General features: G+C 36.6%; 1 protein-coding gene across 1 annotated transcript in view; it reads right to left on the bottom strand.

Annotated features, from left to right (window-relative positions):
• LOC139116757 (uncharacterized) overlaps window positions 1–25347 on the bottom strand; it is a 141941-nt gene extending 116594 nt beyond the window's left edge. The window contains exons 1-5 of the mRNA XM_070679401.1: window positions 25204–25347; window positions 24202–24336; window positions 20336–20521; window positions 19893–20033; window positions 19151–19315 (exon numbers count right to left, since the gene is read on the bottom strand). Of these exons, the coding sequence (XP_070535502.1) occupies window positions 19151–19315; window positions 19893–20033; window positions 20336–20519 (490 nt within the window). The 5' untranslated portion in view covers window positions 20520–20521; window positions 24202–24336; window positions 25204–25347. The remainder of the gene's footprint in view (window positions 1–19150; window positions 19316–19892; window positions 20034–20335; window positions 20522–24201; window positions 24337–25203) is intronic.
• Window positions 25348–26071: the final 724 nt, after the last annotated feature.

Consider the following 26071-nt stretch of genomic DNA (forward strand, 5'->3'; position numbering starts at 1 on the left):
CAACTTTTAAAACACAATTGGAAAACATATTCCTAAAAAGATGGGTTTTAAGTTGTGTTTTAAAAGAATACAGGGAAGGTGCGTTTCGAATAGAAACATCAAGGGAATTCAACAGCCTAGGAGCAGCTACCGAAAAAGCGCGCTTTTCATAATGCTCCTGATTATAGCGAGGTTCGACAAGTTTTGTAGCATTTGCGGAACGTGTTAATCTACTAGGCTTGATAACAATGAGAAGATCTGACAAATAGGTTTGAGTTGGCAAGGAGACATTTGTATGTAAGCATTAGACCTTTGAAATCAATTCATTGGATAACAGGAAGCCAGTGTAACTCTTGAAGAACAGGTGCGATGTTTTCGTGTTTTCTAGTACGAATAACCAAGCGAGCAGCTGAGTTTCTGTATGTGCACGTGTAGTAACCGGTTAATGAGATATTCAGGTGGATGAATCTTCATGCTATTACAGTTGTCTAGGCGTGATGTCATGAAGGCGTGGATTAATCTTCCAGTAGTTTTGCTATACAAGACATACAGATACGACCTATGCGATTTAAAACAAACGAGGCTGACTTACAAACTTGCATAACTTGATTATGAGCTAAAAAACAGTGTCAAGATAAAGCCCAAGGTCTCTGACAACGGATGAAGGTGTGATTAGATCCGTTTCGACACGTAGTCCGGGTAGAGGTGTAGGAGGTCTGAATTGCGAATGAAAATGTATTAACGATGCGACTCAGGTTCAAAGGTCAATTTTAGCAATTTTTTTTTATTTCAAATTTCGAACCACTGACACGTGGTCTTTCTTTTGGGGAAAGGTGTTGGGTCACATCGTACCGGGAAATTCCTGAAATATTACTAAAATGACAACTATCAGCTACACCGCGTGCCATTATTTCCCTTTTGTCTTAACGGTCGCGGATTACCGACCACGATATCTTTGATAAACACGCAGATATTATGTATAGGCTTTGCGGTGTAGTGCGCATGCGCTAGCTTCAACGTTAGGCCCAGCGTTTTGAACTCCGCATGTATCGGTACGGCAAACACGTCGAGCAGACCAAAGCCGGCGCTCGCGCTCCGTACCGTCGAAAAAGCAAGCGAGGTCCACAAAAGCGGACCTGAAAAAGACGGCAACGTGCGCAAAGGTCGATTAAAATGTAAAACAGTCCGACTTTGGCTCATACTCCCTGCAATAACGATCAAGAATGCAGTGAAGAGTCAGATTTGGCCGAGGACGCAGACGATAACGGAGACGTGCTCAGTTCAACAACTATGAAAGTATTTGACACACTGCTTTTCGAACATATTAGGCTATGCTGATTACATACCCGAGTCCAAAAATTAGCCTGAGCGAGATGAAACTTCTGTTAGTTGCGATAATTTTATCACTCTTGCTGTACATGCTTGGTGTTAGTATCGTGTTCTTTTATATTTTTAAACTCGAGTTTTCTATCGTGCAGTCTTTTCGTGTCTGCTGAGAAACCTTGAACAACACCGTACCCGACATCATGCGACATTTATGTCAAGGAGTTTCCCAAGCCAGTGCAGGAGTTCATACACACATAATGTAGATTCACAAGAGCAAGTTCACCGATCTGCTAATTTTTCGAAACGAAATGCAAATACTTTTTTGATTTCATGCCTTTTCTTTCTTTAATATAACCCAAAATTTAAATTACGTCAAACGTGAATTGCGAGGGTTCACAAATGATTCTTGTGTGCGTGTTGTCTAAACTTATCAACTACCCGCAGACTCCACAGCTGCTAGCTGGACCTCAACACTGAACGTAAAACAAACCCGGCTCAACTTCTAGAAGTGCTGAAACTAGCAATTTTTGATATATGAGGGCAGTCATCGAAAGTTTGACTAAAAGTAAAAATCTCCGAAATAATTATGTGTGCGCTGGTATTGCGCAAGTCGAGTGACTCCACTGTAGACTAGTCGATACTCTGTCTCTCGGAACACGCTGTCGATGACAGCCTGCACTGTTCTACGCTACGGCATGATTATTATTAGTTTGATAAAATCGGTACAAGAACACATATAAATAAAGTTTGAAAAAATAACATGAGTCAATCTCTCCCGTCGTAACGAAGGGCGACAAGTTTGCAGTGCGGTGCAAAAGCTAAGAAAATACGACAGATATTTTATGTTGTCAAGAGTTACGTGTGTTCGTCTCATCTTGAGGTAGGAAAACTAGCAAGTGACGTCCCATTCGCACAGTGTCGGCGCTAACATGAACTTGACAATCACTTTTCACAAAGAACATGCATAAACCTGCATAAATTGCCGATCGCGAGACAGGAAGTAGACAACTTGAGTGTGAATGCCCGACGCGATCGCGCGACGACAGCACATAAGTCTCGATCGGATAGACTTTTTTACGCAAGTTTCGACGTCTTCGTCTTGACTGTGAACTCTGGTAACCAGATTGTAACCGTTGAGACAACAGTATACAGTTAATATGCTAGTTAAACGTTCCGAAAATGGATTAAATCGCTAAGTACCCCTTTGTGTTTGTTGTGTAAATACCACCCACTGCTGGCACTAAGCATTTGCCAGTTCAGTGTATAATTTCTTTCTATTTTCACACGATCTGCAATCCTAAACATATTCAAAATTCCCAAAACTGACTCTAAATATTTCAACTTAGTCCTGGTGTAAGAAAATTCGCAGAAAATGGTGCGCGAGTCGGACTTCTTGGTCTTACAAAGACGTACTATTTGGATTTTCTGCCGTTATTTGTTTTCGTACGGGAACAGAGATATTAACTACGTGTTATAGGAAAACGAGGTAAAACTAACGTAAACTACAATGAGTAGCCTCTCAGTTGTGCGCACGCCGTATCACAGTTATTGTTCTAAGCTCAGTTCAGTGTTGAATGAGTAAGCTTATAGCGTTCTGCGTTACAGTGCGCGCTTGCGACCATTTCCAGTTTGCGCCTTTTCAACACATCGGAAACTTGATTTTTAAGCTGGACTGTGATTCTGACAATTTCAACTGTGCTCTCATTCCCGGCCATATGCTTGATATTTCACTTTTGTTGACCATGCCTTCCTGCTGCTGGCAGCTAGGAAGAAAACTGACGCATGCGCACTCCTCCATATGGAATTAACGTGATCCACTTACGCTCTTGAGATAGTCTTGACTAATCTGGAAACCGTTAAGATATAAGAAAAATGACGGCACGCGAACTGGCCTATAATGTTCACTTTGTTAAAATCTAACACATTTCCGAGTATATTATTGTTTCAAACTTATCGTCCACTCAAAGGCCATATCACAAGGATTCAAAGTTTACCATAAAACAAAAAAAGACCAAAATCACTCAAGGAAGGTGGGTCTACCCCTTAAAACAAGTTTATTACGGCCATCCATTCACGGATCTCGTCCACACAGGTTTAAATCTGTAATTTTGAATGATCAGCCCGCTTACAAGTGAAATAAACTTGTGTGTCATCAGCATACAGCATGAATCTTATCGAGTGTTTTTCCAGTATGTTCTCAAGGGGTGCACAATAAAGTGTTAATAGTAATGGCCCTGAGACACTGCCTTGTGGGACTCCATATAAAAGTTCACGTGGTTAAGAAGCGATGTCATTCACCATTAAACTCTGAGTCATTCCTTTTAGGTATGATGCAAACCAATCCAGTGCTTGTCCCTTGATGCAAAAACGAATCTCTAGCCTTTTTAAAAGAATGTCAAGGTCAATAGTATCAAATGCAGCACTCAAATCTCAAAGAACGAGAATCACTTCTGAATGACTATCAATAGAAAGCATGACGTCGTTTTTTACTTTTACCAAAGCCGTTTCTGTGCTTTGGAATTTGCCGTAAGCAGATTGAAATTTACAATACAGCTGAGACGATGCTAAGTGATGGTGTAATTGGTCTACTATGATTTTTTCAATGACTTTGATATTTGATACTGGGCGATAGTTTTTCAATTGATCTTGATCCAATCCAAACTTCTTCAGCAAAGGTCTAACTATGGCATGTTTAAGACACTATGAAAAAACACCTGAATTAAATGACTCATTTACTATGCCAGTGACACGTATTGATACAAATGGAAGACAACTTTTCAGCAAGGAAGTCGGGATTGGGTCAAGTTTGCAAGATTTTGAATTTATTGACGTGATTAACCTAGAAACATATTGCTCTGAAACACACATGAAATTATCAAGTGGTGGACCACAGTCATGAAACACTTGTACCCCCGGTTGTAGAATCCAGTCGCTCTCTGAGCTTTATCACTTTTCATATCACTTTTCACAGAAAAAGTCCGAAATTTTTTCAGCCAGAACCTTGGGGTCACAATGATGTGGCAGAATCAGGGCAGATGATGATTTCTCACCGATGATATCATCGATAACAGAGAATAGCTTTCGTTAAGCTGAATTTTCTATCTTTGAACGATAGTAGGCGGATCTGGCGCTGTTGACTATACGAGTGTGGGCAGAGCGTTTCGCGCGGAAGATTTGTTTATTACGTGTTGAGCGGTCTCAGTCAGAAAAATGTAACAACTTAGCCGGCTATTGAACCACTCTTTTTAGGGAGTGGAGATTTAGCCGAGCGGTTCTGTCTATGGCCTCTCAGCTAGGCGACTGATGGCGTTTGTTGTGGGTTCCAATCCGATTGAAAACTAGCCGTATTTATTAATGTCTAGGGGATTTGCCTTCCAGGAACGTTCTTATTTTCTGCCTTCCTTTCGATGATCACGTATTGCATCACAAAACCAAGGTGCACGCGGCTTGTCATTGACAACTCTCGTTGTTGCTGGGGTGACAGTGTTAAATACCCTGGACAAAGTAATATTGTAATTTTGGACCAGCAGATCCACAGATGCGCCTTTCAATAAAGAGAAAGGATTGTCACCCACACATGACATCACTTGATCGTCAATACTATATATCTTCCGACTAACCGCTGTGATCTTCCTGGTGCGAGGCCTGGTCAAATTAGACACAAAGTGGATGGAACTGTGATCAGATGGCAGGAGACAGTGCGATTCAAAGTCCCTGACGAGATTTTGTGATGACTGTGATATTACGAGATCTAGTGTGTGACCTTTCTCATAAGTCGGGCCACTTACATGTTGGACGAGATCGAGTGATACTAAAAGTTCTTTGAACTTGATGACATCGCGGTCAGTATCATCTTACTAATGAAAGTTGAAACCACCAAGAATGAGCAATTTTCCAGTCGAAACGACACCGCATTCCAATAACGATGTGAATTCACTGAAAAATACTCCAGATGCTGAACTGTTTTTCCTTGAAGGTGGTGGACGATAAACAAAAATCATGTGGATCATTTCAGACTGGACTTGAATACATAAATCCATTGATTCAAAAGATAAGAAACTAGTCTTTGTTGAAAGATTGGTGGTTAGATTTTTCCGCATTATTACGGCCACTCCACCACCTTTACGGGATGCACGAGGACAGCTATAGATGTTATAACCAATCAACGACGAGCGAAGTTCATTCATAGTCACTTGCCCTTTTGAGTCACTCAGCCAAGATTCCATTACCACAAAGATATGTCAGCTTCTCATGAATAATGGAACATACAGCTGGTATTTTGTTATTGAGTGATCTGGCATTCCACAAACAGCACGACAAGTTTCTCACCTGTTCCATAGGGGTAGCCTATGTGTCCGTCCCAAGGGGTGGGTAGGTGTTTTGTTATATTACCCAGAAAGGTTTATTCTGCCAAACTTTGGTGTTTTGGTCTTGCACTGCCCTAAACAATCTTGCGTAAACGTTTTATCAGCATGCTGCATCTATTATCTAACCAGTTTGATTGCCTAATTCGCCAAGCAAGCAAGGTAGTAATTTAGTCTATTATCTGATGACTTTGAGTGCCTAATTTGCCAAAGTAAGCATGGGTAAATTACTCTTCTGTGGACGCTGTCACCAGATTATCACCGGATTAACTTTGACAAAGTCAACAACGAGTGCACCAGCAAGGTATAACTGAAGAAAGGGGAGAAACTCTCAAAAGTCATGTCCAGATATGGTCCGTAAAACTAGTGGACACTTTATATTCATTTATTCAGAAACAATCAGGAGGCAAAACAAACAAGGTCACAGTCAGGTTCTTAGGACGTTCTCCAAAAGACATAATCGATGTCTCTTTGAATGATTTTCACCATGTTTGAGAACTAATAAATAACTGATCATCTATGTGTCTTCGCTTATCAAATCCACAAGTATATTTGTAACTTCGAAGGTTTACATCCTTCACTGTAAAGTTACATCCTTCACTGTAAAGTTCTTTTTATACATTGTCAAAAACACATTTTCGGAAAAGCTGACGTGCAATTGAAAGACATAGCGGCTGAGTCCAAGGTAATCTTGTGACAGCGTACACAGATTAGTAATTTACCTTGCTTACTTTGGCAAACTCATCAGATAATAGTCGCGCCAGCGGCTTACTGACTACGCATGCGCTTATTCATAATATACTATGCGAGTAACCGGAAGTGTACCCTTCTTTCGTGCACGCCGCCATGTTTTTTGAGTGCTCGTAAACAAACAAACAGGAATCATACAAGGTATTTTTTGCTAGTTCACCATTAATAAAATATATCACTGCCATTAGCTAGTAAATAGTACTTCACACCTCGTCATTGATACAAAATATTATTACCATCACCTCTAAAAAATACAAAAAGAGAAAAATATGTCGTGCATATGAACGAGGACACGCCCGAAGAATGCTGGGATCCAACACCGTGGATCGAACGCAGACGACAGTTTTTGCACAGACGACAGTTTTGTTTGCAAGGAAGCAAGACGTGAAGTTTTAGCTAAACTTCGTGAGGTAAGCAAAAATTCCATTTTCGTCCAAAATTTTACTTAAAAAATTCATATTGGCGTTTTACTTTGCCACAGATTAATAATTTGCGTCCAAAATCTTTTTTGTATACATTCTGGCCATTCAGAGCACGGTCTCCAGAACCACAGTCCCTCTATCCACCGGTCTGGTGTACCGAGAAACGGGGAAACCATCGTGTAGAGTCACCGATGCATCGCGACTACTAAACGCAGATTTTGGACATACTGTTGATCAATAGCTGCGGTGTTGTTAAAGTCAAAATCAGCCCATAAAAGGTAGGAATCCTGTTTGAAACCACCACAGCTTTCCACAGCTAGTTTGTAGTGTGGGTCGTTGACACGTAGTATTTAAAGTATGGCGTACGTCAATCTGCACGAAACCGAAGCGGTAATTTGGATAAATAGCGAGACAACCTTGAGCGTGCAGGTGCTTAAATACTACTAGAAGGTAAACCGACAAGAAAAGGGAGGCAAGATTCGCTGAATTACGTTCCTAGCTAGACGCCCCGAACTGAATCCATGTCAGCACCTGACACTTTCTCCACGGTTGGACCAACCCAAATACCCAGTCAAACCCTCGAGCTGCAGTACTGCAGCTAGCTGTTCGTTTGCTTTGTTTTGGGTCCGAAATTCAAGCGTGTCGATCAGTCATTGCTTCCAAAATCGTTTTATACGACACTTTCGTTAGTCTGATTATTTCAAAGTTGCCATTGGTCTTACATCGAAATTTGAATGGTGAAACGAATTTGTTATGCATCAGCTCTGTTGTATTGCTGCACTGCAGGTTTTAGGGATTCGTCACACCAGCAGAAACATCAATTCAACCATGATATTTTCAACTGACATATTTATTGTATATATTCTGAACAGAATACATTTTTATGAATTTGTGGCGTCTTTGTGACATAAATTGTTTCTTGATCAGAAAAATGAGTTCACGAGTTCTCAAATTTCAAATCGTGTTTGACAAACAGTGCACAACAAATATGCGTTACATTGTGACCATACAAACAGTTAACTGAATGAGAGGTAGAGTTATGTCATGTTCTTCATGATTTTGAGTAGAATTAAAATAGTGGATATTTTTGTTGATTCCAGTTTTGAAGTTCCCAAAATAAATGTACTTGCAAAATCGATCTCATCAGAGATTCATGTTCAAAATATTACGATAAATTTTGTTTTCATTCACTGATGTCAATTTTTGAAGATGTCATTTAGATGTTCACTTTCACCGCATTGTAAGTGCTATCAATTCATCACAAGCTTTCTGCCACAAACTTGCATGTAATTGTTTATTGTTTTTACAGTTTCCCCAGGACCTGAACAAACCTTGGCTAGCTCCTTGTCACAAAAGGCCATTGGGCTATTACAGAATGCGTAATTAAGGTAATTACCTCAAATTGTTATCATATCATGCATGTTGTGATTGTTTTGTGTTCTGGCATTATAGAATAAAAGTGATTTTTTTACAATCTTAATGAGTCACAAGTTACTAATTCACCTGCTGTCAGATACCCTGGTGAAAACCCTGAAATCGGCCCTGTTTTGCAGTATGCAAAATGGTGGACTCACAAATGAAAACTCATCAGAGATTCATGTTCAAAATATTACAATCAGTTTTTGTTTTCATTCACAGACACGAGTCTTTAAGTTGTCTTTTAAATGCCACTTTCACAGCATTGTACTCTTAATTCATAGCCAGCTTTCTGCCACAAACATGCATGTAATTGTTGATTTTTTTAAACATTTGTTTCCACAGGATCTGAAAAAGTCTTGTCCTGTTCCCCGTGACAAATCATGGTTTTGTAGCCAGTACAGAATGCATAATTAAGGTAAAAAAGCCCAATATTTTCATCTTGTCGCATGTGCTTAGTTTGTTATTGTCTGTACTCTAGCATTTTAGTACAAAAGTGATTGTTGCATTTTTCAAAGTTAATTGTTAAAAGTTATTAAAATCACATTGGTGGAGTTTTGTCTATGTTTGCGCAAGGATCACCCCAATTGTTCTACCCATTTTGTGTCAGTGCCACCACAAGTAGACAATAATTGTCAAGACACTGTGGCAGCATATTTCATAGGGCCTTTGATGAAAATGGCCATTGGTACCCTAGCTTGGAAAATAATAATTACTCTTATCAGTATCACAACAAGTGATCAGCGTTGTGTAATCAACAGATGACAATGATACATGATAAATCAACTGTGCTTTGTGTTTGTAGTGTAAAGAAATGTGTACTCTGCAAAAGCAGTTAGCATTGTCTTGAAAAACAGGCTTTTAGAGATTGAGATTGTTTGGATACGTACGGGAATTGCCTAGAGTACCGGTATATCAAGCAAACTTCCCCAAAGTTTGACAATCAAACAGATGCTTTTCACAAAACATTGTATTTAGTTTTGGTGTTGAGAGCCCAGTGACAAAATTTTCATAATTTGCCTGTCACACTTAAAGACTGATATAATTATAGGTGAAACCAGGAATTTGAATGCACCTCTGTAAAAAACAACATTACATGCAAATATGCATAGAAATATACATATTCCTATGTGTGCGCTTACTCACATGTATTTGTTTTGTACCACTATCTCATAACTTTTTCATCGCATACTGTCCTTAACACTGCAGAAGTCAGTGTGTGCCATTTTATTCTGGAGTAGGCCTATTAGTAATCATTATATGTAGACCTATTGAAGATTCATTCTGCAAATATAATTAATGGCAGTATATTTGGATATATTGCTGACTCATCAAATAAGAAATGAAAAGGGATCAGAATCAATGAGCAATATGTGACTGTTTGCTTCACGGTGATTGTATTTGTACACATGCTTGGTCAAATAGACAAACAGTGGTGTTAGTCCATCCTTCACTTGTGTGATTGGCAGGTTACTCCCACCAACCTCATATGCAAAGTAGGCCCAAAACAAAAACACCAAATATATTGTTAGCTTACGATGAATGCGTGGTGAGCTTTCACAATGCAAAAATTGCATTCTGAAGGTCCTCTTATGTGGTCAAAATGTTGTGAGGTAATCTGTCATTAATGTTGCTGCCCTGATGTTGGGGTACCCAGTATATATTGCAGTTGCCTGCTGTGGTACACAGATAAGACTTGTACAGTGTAATATTTCTCATTGACGTCAAAACTTCATTCTAAAACATATCAATGATGTTCAAGCAAATGTTGCATTTTCCCAAACATGGGAAGGTAATCATGATTATTAAATACAATAAATTAACTAAATCGATTCAATGTCACGTTGATTTTTCAGGCTTTTGGAAACTTTGAATGTGAAGATGTATATGTAGCAGATAAACAAATAATAAAGCCAACAGTTATCTTAGCAGGAGACAAGACTGTCTCTAGCTAAGGTACTGATATATTTACTGATTAGTATTATTTGATTTATTTATAGTTTTAATTTCCAAGATTTTACGGTTCATCTTGAATTATTTGAATAATATCGGTAAGTGTTTACAACATTCATTTTTTGAGACGAATGATGTCATACCCATTTATAAAAAATGATGATCTTAACTATCAGTTGGAAAACGTTCCAGCTGATGGCAACTGCCTTTTTCACTGTATGTCCCTTGTGATTGGAGGGAACTTCACCAAAACTAAAGAAATACGCTACCAAACATGTAATGCAATACATAAAAATTGGGACACTTGGGAAACAGAAATAAAAATTTGTCATTCACAGTACATTACTAAAGACAGCTACTTAACCCAAATGGTACATGGCAGTGATTGGGGCACTTCATGTGAATTGCAGATGGCCTGTAATATTTTCAGTCTGAAAATAAATGTATTCCTTGTTAATTCTGTGACTGGAAAGCATTGGTTACAGACATTTCAACCTCAAAGTGGCTACAGTAAAGGTGTGAAAAAAGTTATCAAACTTTTATTACATAATCAACATTTTCAGGTCTTGCGACAAGTGTTGCCTCATAATCAAGCTCTATGTTCTGCTCAAAAAAAAGGGGTTGAGCATCAAAATGTTCCACAGTTAGGCAATAGTGCCGTTAAGAAAAGAAAGTTGAATTCTTTAGAGAGTGATTGTAACTCTGTTGGTGAGGGGGATCATACATACTGTAAGTCCTTTTTGCAGGAAGGTACGAAATCTAAATTGCTCAAAAGGAGGGACTCTACTCAAGATATTCCTGTTGCCATAGCAATGAAGACAACTTCTTTAATTCCAAAGCCAGGTTTGGAAAAGGAAAACTCATGTTTTCCGAATGATTCCAGCGGAACTTTTGAAAATAATATTACATTGCCTGATGAAACAGGAATTGCTTGTCTACCTGTGCAAACTATTCAGAATGTCGTTCTCACAGAAAAATTAACCCGAACTTTATTAAGTAAAGAAGAAGAAATCAAAATCAAATGCAGAAAATTAGGTATCCCATATGAGAGACCAAGTGACGATTTGTCCCAAAAAAGTAAGAAACTCAGATTTAGAAGACTAATGAGGAAAATTAGTTCTGAAGAAAAAAAACTAAATTTAAATGTTAATGACATACCAGACCCTCCCCCAGAGACAGCCTCATCAAAATATGATGAAGCTCTGGATGCAATAAGGGCTTTTGAATTAAAACAAATGTCGTATTCTATTGATTTGTGTAAGGTATGTAAAGAGCGCAGAATAGCAATGGCAAAGAGTTTTAAAAATGCAGAAATTTGTAAAACGTTGTGCCAATGACAAATCTCTCGTAAAAATGTTTTCAGAAGAAAATAACATGGACCCAGGCATTGTTCCTCCAGAGCTCAGTAAGCTAAGCATGGTAGAGCAACAACTTATTTGTCGCATTTCGCCTTGTATCAATATTCATATGTTGAAACATGGTGGCATTTCCTCCAGGGGTCACTGTGTCACATTTTCACAGGAGGTCAATGAACCAGCTCAGATATTGCCAAGGTTACCCAGTGAAATTAATATCGTAAAAGTTAAAAGGGAAGGATCAAACAACAAAATGAAAGATTTAAGGGTGAGAAGAAAGGAAGTTCAAAATGCGCTACAATGGTTAAAAGTAAATAATGCAGCATACAGTGACATAATCATTAGCAAGGAAAGATTACATATTATACCTAGTGATGGAGAATTATCTGAGATTCCTCTAGTTAATTTAGCAAATTGCAATAACGAAAAATATACTAAGAGTAATGATAAAGGACCAGCTCCTGAACAGGTTTTTCCAGCAAATTTTGATGGTCAAGCTGACACAGGTGTCTTGATTGCAGATAACAATGTCCATATACATGAAACAGTGAATGAGATAGTTAAAGACGTAACTGGAAGAGATAATACTGTTAACATCAATAGAGCAAATAGTTGTACAATTCCTTGGCCATCAAGAGGTAACGCCCCTCTGTCTGAATTCACAGCTAAATTTTTCTTTACATTAGCATTTCCTTGTTTATTTCCATACAGTTCTGGTGATTATCATGATAACCGTCCCATAACATGTACATCTATGGCAGATTGGGCAGACCACCTACTGTGGTATCAGGATGGCCGATTTGCTTCTCATCCATATTTTAAGTTATTGTTCACAATATGATTATCCGTAAAAGATCTGTAGAGAATTCTAACTTTGAAGTGCGTCAAAAAATTGGGGAAGACCATTTAACAATTGAGAATTTAAGACAACAATTACAGGATGGAAATGAGTCTATCTTTAGTAAAATAATGTTTTTTTCATCCCATCTCAGAGGGACATCTCAATACTGGGCTGCAAGAGGTAGAGAGTTACGAGCTCTTATTCAATACAAACTCCATCAAGGTAGTGGACTACCGGCCTATTTTGCCACTGGAAGTTGCGCAGAATTTCACTTCAAACCTCTGAAAAGGCTTCTTGCAATGTATCTTGAACAAACTACTGGTTGTTCAGAAGATCTAAGTGATAAAAATAAGTTGTTCCAGTGTTTGCAAGCCAATACTCATATTGTTGCCAAATATTTTGATCTCCGCACACAATCATACTTTCATGAGGTTATGGGCCCAGTCTTTGGGATTAATTCATACTGGTATAGGCAGGAATTTGCAAAGTCACGTGGCATGGTTCATTGGCATGGCCTGTGTTGGCGAAAAGATTTGCAGCCACAAAAGCTTCTCAGTGATGCAGTTCAAAGGGGTCTCTCAGATAATGAAACGGCACAGAAACTTGCAGAATGGGCGTCTGATGAATTAAAAATGACTGCTTCTCATCCTGCTGGAAATTCATGGTAATCCCTGCAAAGATAAATGGCCACCTCCAGAGGGTACTTCTTCACCCCCAACAGAAAGTCTTAATCCTTTAGCAAAACTGTTAATGGATGTCAGTCAAACACAGGAATATTTGCTTGAAGACTATCTTTTGTTGACAAATCAAGTTTGTTTGCATAGATGCTCTGATTATTGTTTAAGACAACCAAGATCTAGAAAAAAAACTAATGAAAGAATTTGTAGAATGGAGTTTGGCTCAGAAAAGGCCCCAGGTAAAGCCCTTAGAAATGAACCCGCTATTATAAAAGATAGGAATGGTTCACCCCGTTTTGAAATGGAAAGAGATCATCCAGTACTAGTTCAAAATTCAGGATTCCATACACAAGCTTGGAGGGCGAATGGGGACATTTCGCTCATATTGTCTAAGAGTGAAGACCCAGAAAATCCCAATATGAATGACATCATGGCTACAGAGAAATACATCACAGGCTATGCATGTAAAGGCTGTGAGCCTGCTGGGTCGGTTTGTGATCTTTTCAACGATCTCATAAATTATGCAGAAGATTCTACTTCAGGTCATTCAATAGTTACTAAATTATTGATGAATACTGTAAAGAGAGATGTGTCATCAGTAGAAGCGAGTTATGAGTTGTCATCATTACCTCTCTTTAGGTCCAGTCATTCTTTCCAAAATGTCAGCTTATCTGGTGCCCGAATGTTAGAAAAGAAACCTCAGACTAGTCTAACTAGGTCGACCTGTTTAGATAAATATTTATCCCGTCCAAAGGATGACAATGTATCATTGTATACTTTTGCATGCAGGAGTGGCAAGGTTCCTGTTGTATCTGGTGGCTTTAATCAAGCTTCATGGCCACTTGATGAGCAATACGCCAGAACAGCATTACTATTACACTGGCCAAATTGGTATAAAATAACTGACATTAAAAATGAAAAAACTTCATGGGTTGACAAACTGTGTGACTTCCTTGAATCAAATGATTGCCCCAATTTTTTGAAGGCTGAAATTCTCCGAGCAAAATCACATGTGAATAGTAGTGATTGTGATGACATGATAGTAGAAAATGAAGCAGATATTTCAGTAGATTGTCCAGAGTGGATGGAAAACATCAGGCCTGACTGTGCTGTTGAGCCTGTACATGCTGATTTCCAATATGATAATGGTGGTGACACATACGATTGGACTCAAACATCTTACCATTATAGTGATGACTTTGGTAAAGGTTGGATTGACCATATAAATAAATGTCAGTTAAGGAAAGATGATAATTTAGAATATGACGATGTAGATCTAACAACAATGAATGATGATCAGAAACTGGTATTTAACATAGTATTAAAGACCTTATCTGATTACATTTACAAACCAAACAACTTCATAAATTAAGGCTAATTGTTGCAGGAACAGCTGGATCAGGGAAATCATATCTTATTAAATGTTTAGTAAAGGGGATAAGATTAATGTTTAAATCAAACAATCAGTTCAAGTTCTCTGTCCAACAGGTAACAGTGCAAATATAATATCAGGTGTCACTTTGCATAGTTTCTTGAAAATTCCCACTTTTTTAAAGGAAAGGATATGAAGCCACCAGATGGTGTGATTGGTGAGGCCTTACAAAAAAACTGTTTTGGGGTCAAAAGTCTACTCTTTGATGAACGATCACTAATAGGTGCAACAACGTTAGGATGGGCAGAGTTCTTATGTCGCTGTGGTTTTAATAAGGATGAGTCATGGGGTGGTTTACCAGTGGGTGTATTTTTGGGGGATGATGTGCAGTTACCACCAGTTTTAGATTCTCCAGTATATATGAATAAAGGCAAATCACCAGCTTCTATTAGAGTTGTCTTGGTTTGGAAAGAGTTTACTGATGCAATCACACTTAATAGCATCATCAGACAGGGTATTAGTGAAAATTGCTTTAAGGAAGACTCGCGTGGAAGAGGTCTTCTCAACTATATCAGCCAGACATCATTCACCCATATTCGTGTACACATTCTTGTAAAACCAGCTGCTACAATAAGAAATCTTCTTAATTTAATCAGTTCAACTATAGTGGAAATTCTGAATGAACAGCTGTCTCCAAAAATTTATGTCATGTTTGCAGCTGGTATTTGTAACTTAACAAAGAAAGTTAAACATCAGGGTGGCACCTTTATTATATATGATAACAGTGAAGCAATAGAACACAGAAAGGAAGAACTACATAAACTATTTGATCACCTGAACATACTGTGTCCTAATATTGTTTTAAAGATTGCAACCATTCCCCCTGTATCAATAGAGAAATTCTTTTCATACCAATGCAATGCATTTGATAAACATGACTTTTCTTCTGTGATGGCTAATCAACAAAAGCAATTAGAAAGTGATATATCCTACATTAATAGTTACATAGAATAAATGAATACCAAAGCATGTGTTCGCACCGTTAAGCTTCATAGAGACGTAATGAAAATTGTAACCAAGAAAAGGGACGAAATGCTAAAATAAAGGTCAACAATGTAAATTCATGTACAGGAGATTATTTGATGGAGTTCATCCAGAATTAAGTTTAGCAAACAAGTGGTTCACACTCATGATTAATTCAGTATTACGTGATATCAATGATCCCATACTCTACTTGAATAGGTCTCTTGAAAATGTTGAGGACTCACTTTCATGTTCTGGCTCTGATTGTAATTCACAAAGTGTCAAATCTCCTGGTGGTTCAGATTCAGAGTTGGACACAGATGAGTTTGATTCATGGGATTTCAAAAGGGCAAGGAAATTAACTTAAGTATCTGATATGACTTTAATAGATGTTACCAGTTTAATCTTTAAAATATTGTGCATTTCTTTGCATACCTCTATCCTGCAACCAGTCAGGTACATCCAAATCAAATTTTAATTGTACAATATAAGAAATGCGTGGTTTTGAACAAATGTACAACTTTTGATCAACACCAAATCCATGTATGTCACTGCTTTTAGACTGATACTCACAGAAGGAGTATGGGATCATTTGTATCACTATATTTCCTCATATAAATTTGAAGTAACCTAAACAATGTACACTAATTTTTTATTGATCATCAGAAATTCATACCCATATTCCTGAACACGTTCTAATAAAACCTGGTGGCACCATAAAAAACCTTAATCAGTTCAAGTACAGTGGAAATTCTAAATGTACAGCTGGCTTTGTCTCCAAAAATTTCTGTCATGTTTGCAGCTGGTATTTGTAACATAACAAAAACATTTAACATAAAGGAAGGACTTCATAAACTATTTGCTCATCTGAACATACTGTATCCTAGTAAAACCTGGTGGCACCATTAAAAAAAACTTAATCAGTTCAAATATAATGGAAATTCTGAATGTACAGCTGGCTTTGTCTCAAGAAATTTAGTCATGTTTGCAGCTGGTATTTGTAACTTAACAAAAACATTTAACATAAAGGAAGGACTTCATAAACTATTTGATCATCTGAACATACTGTATCCTAGTAAAACTTGTTGCACGGCACCATAAAAAAAAACTTAATCAGTTCAAGTATAGTGGAAATTCTGAATGTACAGCTGGCTTTATCTCCAAACATTTATGTCATGTTTGCAACTGGTATTTGTAACTTAACAAAAACATTTAACATAAAGTAAGGACTTCATAAACTATTTGCTCATATGAACACACTTTATCCTAGTAAAAGCTGGTGGCACCATAAAAAAACCTTAATCAGTTCAAGTATAGTGGAAATTCTGAATGTACAGCTGGCTTTGTCTCCGAAAACTTTATGCCACGTTTGCAGCTGGTATTTGTAACATAACAAAAACATTTAACATAAAGTAAGGACTTCATAAACTATTTGCTCATATGAACACACTGTATCCTAGTAAAACCTGGTGGCACCATAAAAAAAAACTTAATCAGTTCAAGTATACTGGAAATTCTGAATGAACAGCTGGCCTTGTCTCCAAAAATTTATATCCTGTTTGCACTGGTATTTGTAACTTAACAAAGATATGCAATATTTGAATTTTAAGTGTAGTATATCAATTTTCAAGGCAGTAATTTGTAGCAATTGTTTACAGAACTTTAACAATGTTTATAAATGAATTTCAATTGAAATATAAGGATTTATAAGGCTGGAATGTGAAATTTAATGTATGACTTTTAAAGTCCATAACTTAAACATATTTAATGCCGGTATACTAACTTTCACAGATAATATACGTTCAACATCAATCTTAAGATGGCTGCTTTTGAAGGCCACTCTCATATGAATACCATTGCCTACATAATGTAAAGATATGCAGTATTTGAATTTTAAGTGTAGTATATCAATTTTCAGGGCAGTAATTTGTAGCAATTGTTTACAGAACTTTAACAATGTGTATAAGTGAATTTCAATTGAAATATAAGGATTTATAAGGCTGAAATGTAATGTATGCCTTTTAAAGTCCGTAATTTAAAACATATTTAATACTGGTATATGAACTTTCATAGATAATATAAGTTCAACATCAATCTTAAGATGGCCGCTTTTGAAGGCCACTATCATATGAATACCTTTGCCTACATAATGTAAACATATTCAGTATTTGAATTGTAAGCGTAATATATCAATTTTCAAGGCAGTAATTGAAATATAAGGATTTATAAGGCTGGAATGTGAAATGTAATGTATTTTAAAGTCCATAACTGAAATATATTGAATAATAAATTTTTATAGATATAATTTAAAAGTCCTTATATTGTGAAATGTGACTTTGAAAATGTCTGTACTTCTAAATATTAAATAAGGACATGTCAGTCCTGCTATTTTAATTAACAATAAACAATGCCTCTTGTACTTCAAATTTTTTTGTTCTGTATTATTTGAATAGCAAAAGGATTACTTTTTCATCGTATAACAGCCATCACTCATGAGTAGATAATCCACTGCTGTTTCATTGAATAAAAATAACATTGATAAAATTAATGATTTTGTTGATCTGTGTTGTTCTGAAATAATTCTAAACCCTTTGGCAATAGAGTTGGCAATTTAGTTCAAAGGAAAACTGACTTATTGCTGAAATATTGCCTTTACGACCATTTTTCATTTCAATGGAGTTTTCATTTGTGAAAACAATCTCTATATGACAATGAAAATCTTGTGAATGTCAAATGGAGTATAACTACGTTGATAAGAGCGCCCTCTGTGTTAAAGGTACAATGTGAATCACTGAGCTTGCAACTGGAAGTTAATAGGCAGTACTGCTGCTATGGCAACGATAATGATTGCACAGTACGTTTCTTATTAAACAATGGGTTTTTATCATGGTAAATAAAAAATGTTACCGACAAAATTGTCATCTATGTCCAACTTTTTTGCAAATTAAACAGAAAATATGTACCTGTCTGGGTCTGACAAAGCGGGAGTGAACTTTATGCATCAGAGTGTGACCAAGTAAACTTAGTTTTTGAATTCTTTGTTTATGCAATGCGAGTACTCAGTGGCCCTACTATTTCATTCTGTCATATTATTAAATAATGCATCAATACTATTATTGACCGTGTACGTGACGAATGTGCATCTTCAGATGTTTCTGAACCTCTGGCGTGACACCAAGGGCTGAGCCCTATATAATATTAGACTAAATTACTACCTCGCTTGCTTTGGCGAATTAGGCAATTAAACTGGTCATTTAATAGATGCAGCATGCTGATAATACGTTTAAGCAAGACCAGAACAGCAAAGTTTGGTATAATAAACCTTTATTAGCAATACAACAAAACACTTACCACCCCTGGGGACGAGCACATAGGCTACCCCTATGCCTGTTCTTGAACCGATACTTTGCTAACTACAATCAATTTATTTGTGTTTACTCCTCGGCCTCTGAATGATGTTTTTGAATGATATTAAGAAATCAGTGATCGTTATGTAGCAAATGAGCTTGCTGGTACCCACTTTGTAAGAGTTATTTTAATACATTTGACACAATACGTTCCTTGCTTATTTGAGCAGTCATAATGACAGAAATTTTGTCAGATCATAAAATGTGCATGCAACGAGGCACTCTCACCACACACATACAAGCATTTTAACGATACCTCACTTACCTGAGCAAACTGCATACGCTAGCTTGGAAACGGATTTGACACTCTTAAAATTACATGCCCTGACACTATGTTCTATACCAGTACATTGCAGATCACTGACTTGGGTTGGAGAGGCATGAATCTGACAACTAGAACAAGTTTCAATTGTGGCACCATAGGCAAAGCCTGCAATGATGACAGGTTGATGGACATTAAATGAAGTCACTGATTTAGTACGTGTAGGTAAAACCCACCTATTTAAAGGTCTCTATAACTCTTGCAATACTTTGCTAAATACACTTTCAGTTGTTAATTTCAATGAAAGAAGAATAAAAGGATTTAAGACAATTGGAAAATGTGATAACAAAATCAAATTCAATAAAACAGTAATCTTTATCCGTCCATCCATCCATCCATCCATCCATCCATCCATCAATCCATCCATCCATCTATCCATCAATCCAACCATCCATCAATCTCTCTATCTATTTAAAACCTCATCTGATGTGCTAGAGTGTTGATGATTGCTCACTTATATTACATAGGTTGCTTTCAAGAACACTTTTTAAGATAAACGCATTACAGTTTATAGTACTAATAGAATGTAAGTATTTCTATTCTTGGTGTATTACGCACATTTTGAAAACTGTAGATAGTTAACTGTCAAATTGAATCACTGAAGTCGCTTTCTACACATGAACTTATCATATTTAGACAGACTGAATGATATAAAAGTGAAACATGCATAAGAAGGAAAACTTACCGAGCTCCTTGCAGAGAACATCAGCACTGGTCTTGCTCCAGTGAGTATTTGATACATTCTTCCACACTCCTCCCTCATAAACTTGAACAACACCCTCCCGATTTGACTTTGTAGACTGTATTGTTTGCAATCTTGTCATGCCTTCCATGACAATAGATAATAAAATAAGTTGAAGTGGAAAAAGTTTGGTTTGCTTTTGGTACGTCTGTACATTTGAGAAATAACAGTACTTACACAACGCCACCGACCTCATAATCCTATATTCAAAAATTTGATGTCATATTACTCTGTTCTAAAACATCTTAGATATGGTACAATTGTAAAAACTGAATATCATATATGTATGTAAAACCTTCTCACTTTGAGAGATGAATCAGTTTGGCTAAATGACGGCAGAAAAGAGCTATTGATCACATTTTCAGTTTGTTTAACAGAATACTAACCTTGGCAGATTACACCAACGTCAACTGTGTGATTGCAAAGTTTTCCACCACCAGCCTTGTAACTGCAGTCAAATAAACTGGTTTCACTTCCTTTACAATGAACGCCTGACATTCTAATTGGACCACGTCCTTTCCCAAAGTAGGAAACAGGCACTACTTTTGAATCATCTTCATTGGCAAACATTCCTTAAATGGGCAAAAAAGAGCGTGCAAACCATTATGCGATTTTTGATTGAGCTAGAACTCAAAATTATTAATCAGTCGTCAACTTGATAAAATGTTTCATTTTGACTTTGCACACTCAACGAAAGCCTAGATAAACAAGAACTGCTCACATAATACAGCTAACAACTGTGATACAAGCATCGTGACACAATATCAAGTGGCAAGATAATCAAGAACTTGAAGGCCACATTACCAACATGAGTTATTAATGTTGAGAGAAGTATGGTATGTTGCTTGTTTTTGACTATTCTTAGCCAATTGATGAAGATGTAGAGTAGATGCCTTGAGCACAGATGGCACAGTGCGCTTTATATAATGCATTCATTCAGTTGCTTTAATAAAGTTTGTGTATGATGGGTAAAGTGAGTATGATAGTACGGGTACTTCATGAAACCTACAGCCTGTGGAGGGTTCGGAGTCAGAAAAATTGTAACAACTTAGCGAAATATGCCTATGCCTTTGTCTGTTTCTCTGAGTCTGTTCATCTGTAGAACGACATCTCAAGTAGTGTTCTTTACCGTGAAGTCAAACTGGACGATTGAGTTTTGAATTAGTTAATTTTACATTTGAGAATACGGCTAGTTTTCAATCGGGTTCGAACCCACAACATACGGCATCAGTCGCCTAGCGGAGAGGCCACAGAAAGAACCGCTCGGCTAAATCTCCACTCCTATAAAAGAGTGGTTCAATAGCCGTCTAAGTTGTTACAGTTTTCTGACTGAGACCGCTCCACACGTTGTAGAGTTCGTGAAGCACTCACACACGCATGCTCACTATCACACATCGCACATACAAACTTAATCGAGGTGAATAAACGAATTTCATCGCTTTAACTGGGCGAACGATAACCTCGGGGACAATTCTGTCCACCAGCAGAGTTACCAACCCAGGATAGAAAATACGGCTAGTTTTCAATCGGGTTCGAAACCACAACATACGGCATCAGTCGCCAGCAGAGAGGACACAGAGAGAACCACTCGGCTAAATCTCCACTCCCATAAAAGAGTGGTTCAATAGCCGGCTAAGTTTTTACAGTTTTCTGACTGAGACCGCTTCACACGAACGATAACCTCGGGGACAATTCTGTCCACCAGCAGAGTTACCAACCCAGTATTTAGTGTTGTGAAATTTTAGCTAATTTGCATGGTTTTGAACATAATTTGATGAGAATTGCTGCAAATATGGCAGCGCCCTAGACCGAAGATTTTTAGAAGTTGGGATGATGTTGACAAGACGCGTACACGACATAACGTGACAGTGTGAATATGGCAAAGTGCAAAGCGTACAGTGAGGCATTCCTAAAACACGGATGAAAAGTCTACAAGCGTCTCTACAAAATATTTATCATTAATTTTGTATTTATCTATTAACCAAAAGTCCCTCAACGCCAAATGTCCTCCCCTTTATTGGTTTCCGCATTTAGGTAGTACGCATCTTTTGAGGTTCATTTTATCCAGGGCGAGAGGCTATACATATTGTGTTTGATAACTTTGGCGATCAACATCGGTAACCCTCACAAAATCAGAATTGTGGCTTTGATAATAATATCTGATTTTAATCAGACACATGAAATTCTATCTTAGTTACCAAGTAAACAGCACAGAATGAAGCATAGAATGCTACAAGCCGGATTTAATTAAAAAAAACCATAAACCTACTTCATAGTAGGAACGCCTATTAGGGACAAACTTTACATTATTTAATGAACGAATATAAAACCAGATATGAACTAAATATGCTCACGTGTTTTACAACAGGTTCATTAATAGTAGTGCGCTTCATAGAACAATGAGATATATGTTATCACTATATGAAGCAGGTTTTTTCAACTTCGCACAGTACTCTCAGAGTTTAAACACTAATTAGAACACTTTATTCAATATGCAAATGAGCTGTTCATTAACTTGACACTGCTCAATGCTTTATGGGACAATTAGATATCCATCAAATCAACATTTGTAGCACGTTTTATTTAATGTAATGCTGTAATTTTAGAGTTATGTCACTAATTACAAAGTTCATTAAATATGCAAATAAACCCTAAATTAACTTGACACTGTTCAATGATTCATAGCACAATTAAATATTTATCAAATCAATTTCTATAGCACGTTTCACAAAATGTTGGTGCCGAAATTTCAGAGTTATATACCTATTTACAAAGTTTATTAATACGCTAATGAACCCTTAATTAACTTTACACTACTAAATGCTTTACAATACAGTTAGATATCTGTCGTATTAGTATGTGCAGCAGTTTTCATCACATTTGATGCAGTTATTTCGGAGTTATATGACTAATTATCAGACTTCATGAAATATGCAAATGAGCTTATTATTAACTTGACACTGCTCAATGTTTCTCAGTACAATTTGATATTTATCAGATCAACATCTGTAGCAAGTTTCATCAAATTTAATGCTGTAATTTTGGAGTAATATCACTAATTACAAAGTTCATTAAATATGCAAATGAACCCTTAATTAACTTCACACAACTAAATGCACAACACCAAAATTAGATATCTGTCGGATCGGTATCTGCAGCAGATTTCATCATATTTGGTGCAGTTATTTTGGAGTTATATCACTAATTACAAAACTTCATAAAATATGCAAATGACCTATTTGTTAACTTGACACTGCCTAATGCTTCTCAGTTCAATTAGATATTTATCAAAACAATATTTGTATCCAATTTCACTGACTTGGGTGCCGTAATTTCAGAGTTATATACCTAATTACAAAGTTCATTGAATATGCAAATGAACCCTTAATTAATTTCACACTACTAAATGCTTTACACTACAGTTAGATATCAGTCGGATCAGTATCTGCAGCAGATTTCATCACATTTGGTGAACTTATATCGGAGTTATATCACTAATAAACCTTCATAAAATATGCAAATGAGCTATTTATTAACTTGACACTGCCTAATGATTCTAAGTATAAATAGATATATATCAGATCAATATTTGTTGCAAGTATCATCAAGTTTGGTGCAGGAATTTCAGAGTTATCTCACTAATAACAAAAGTTCATTAAATATGCAAATGAGAAGATAATTGACATGACACTCACAGTATCATCATAATGTTCTTAGATTGTCATCTTTGAAACGTTTCATGAAATTTCGTGCAGTATTTCTTGATATATGTCTACACTGTCATAACCGTCTCCATAGGGAAACCATTGTACGGAAAAAAAATATTGCATAACTTCATTAATATGCAAGCCACACTAACCAAAATCTAATTAGTTCTTGCAAGTAGCATATGATACCTGTGTACCAAATCTGACTTGAATCCGTTCAGGCGTTTTTGAGTTATCGTGTAAACAGACAGACAGACACACACACACACACACACACTAAAACACACACACACACGGACAGACAGACAGACATCGCTATGACATTAGCCCACGTGTTTACACACGTGAGCTAAAAATAATAATACACTACATTTATGCACTTCATGCTGATTATTTAATGCTGAGTCTGGTACTCTCGTTTGATGTTGTTTAGGGATAAATACAGTGCATTCATGGTGGAGGATTTGATAGTGCTATATAGACAGACGAGTGTCCTGTGGCGGAAAGGGGTAAATTTTTCGATAGTATTTAACATATTTAAATACCCAATTCTCTGCATACAACTTTAGCATCAGTGGATGTGAAACCATATCCACATACAGTTCCCCATTGTCCATCCTTAAATACGTCTAGTCTTCCTTCATATGGAGTGTTCCCACCAGACAAGCGGACTGAACGAACTGCAAGAGGTCAAAGACAATTCGAATAATGACAACATGTGCAGACAGCTGCATCTCATACATCTAACACACCCCGACAATTTTACAATCCTGGATTGTTTATTAATAATATTAGAATAATTCGTTAACATATAGCTACAGTGTCTGAATAAGTTCATTGTTTAAAGTACACACTTGACAATATATCAAAGAAAGTACAATTCACAAGACAACAAAGTCAAAACCAAAATTTAATGACATACTCTTTGGCGGTTAGAAAGCCAGAGGTGATGTCAGTCTTTTGTTCACCTGTGTGAAATATAGTATTTTATATTTTCATGCAAATATGCAAACAAACGTAATTTGCCTCAAGGATATAATATTTAAGTAGTAGCTTATGATATATGCCAATTGTTTAATTTAGAAATGATATTTATTGCCTTGCGTCGGATTATGTGCTCATACTCGAACAGCTTCCTTTCCAACATTGAATTTTGTCCTAGACGAGTACTGTGGAGTAAAAGGCATTTGTTTCAAACCTGTGAACATGTGTGAGGATAAAGAATTTCAGATATAGACCATATTACATTTTATGTAACATTAGGCCAGAAAAATATATGAAATAAACATTCATTTACTTCTTGTTGAATAAGACAATAAACATGATAGGTAATTACAGTTATCTACAACCACTCATTTGAATTTTGAAGTCAAGTTTATGTCTCTTGGCCTGATTTTACAATTACTTACAACTACAGTGTATAGGCATCCACACATACCACAAAAGAGATGATAAACCAACCTGGTGTTATAATTACAGTAGTAAAAAATGATTTCTTATACAGTGTCATTTGTCCCACCTACGTAACGAACATTTGTCATTCTCACCTTTGCAATGCACTGTTGCTACACGGCCGCAATACACATATTCCAATGGTTTCTTCGATTTACAGTGAAATAAGCTTACTTCATTTCCATAACATTTCACTCCTGATAGCCAACTGTTTTTCTCCTTGTGGTTGTAGACTGAAACATCGATACCTTCTGCTCCACCAGAAAAGCCTGCAATAAATAAATTTACATATTTTTTAACATTCTCTGTCTATCTAATATTTAAAAATGTTCATTTTATCTAGAGGAGATAATGAAATTATCCTGAAATCGTTTGCAGTCGATTAACGAAGACACATTATCGATAAAAATGGACAAGTGACAGGCTACAGTGAAGGAAACCAAATTGAAGTGGTCAAATACAAGCATTAACTGTAATTTTGTGTTGAAAAGTCGGTTAATGTATATTATCCAGTAAAAATCATTAAGAGCCATTACCCTATAGTGTCAATAAACTTAAGGTAGAGCTGCATGTTGCCAACACAATTTTTTTCAAAGCAATATTTCTCATCAAATAGGAAACCCTTCATACTATATATTTTCAAAAAGCAGGGACTTTAAAGTTTACTTTAAATATGAATTTGGTGTATATTTGGGGTAAAAAACCTCAATTTTGGTATATAAAAATTAATTTAAGTAAAAAACTTAATATCATTTTCTGAAATGAAATATTTAACTTGAAATAAGAGTATATGTAGAAAAAAAAAGATTATTTTATTTTGCATTATCTATCCTTATTCAAAAATGGCAAGTGTTAAAAATCTGACATTCAAAAAAGTGTTAGAAATCATGATTAGTAAAATTCAAATGCCTCTTATTTAAAATGTAAGAACTTTATTGCCAAACAAAATAGTCGTTTTTCAAA

Source organism: Ptychodera flava, chromosome 18, assembly GCF_041260155.1.
Source record: "Ptychodera flava strain L36383 chromosome 18, AS_Pfla_20210202, whole genome shotgun sequence".
In the NCBI taxonomy this organism is placed as follows: Eukaryota; Metazoa; Hemichordata; class Enteropneusta; family Ptychoderidae; genus Ptychodera; species Ptychodera flava.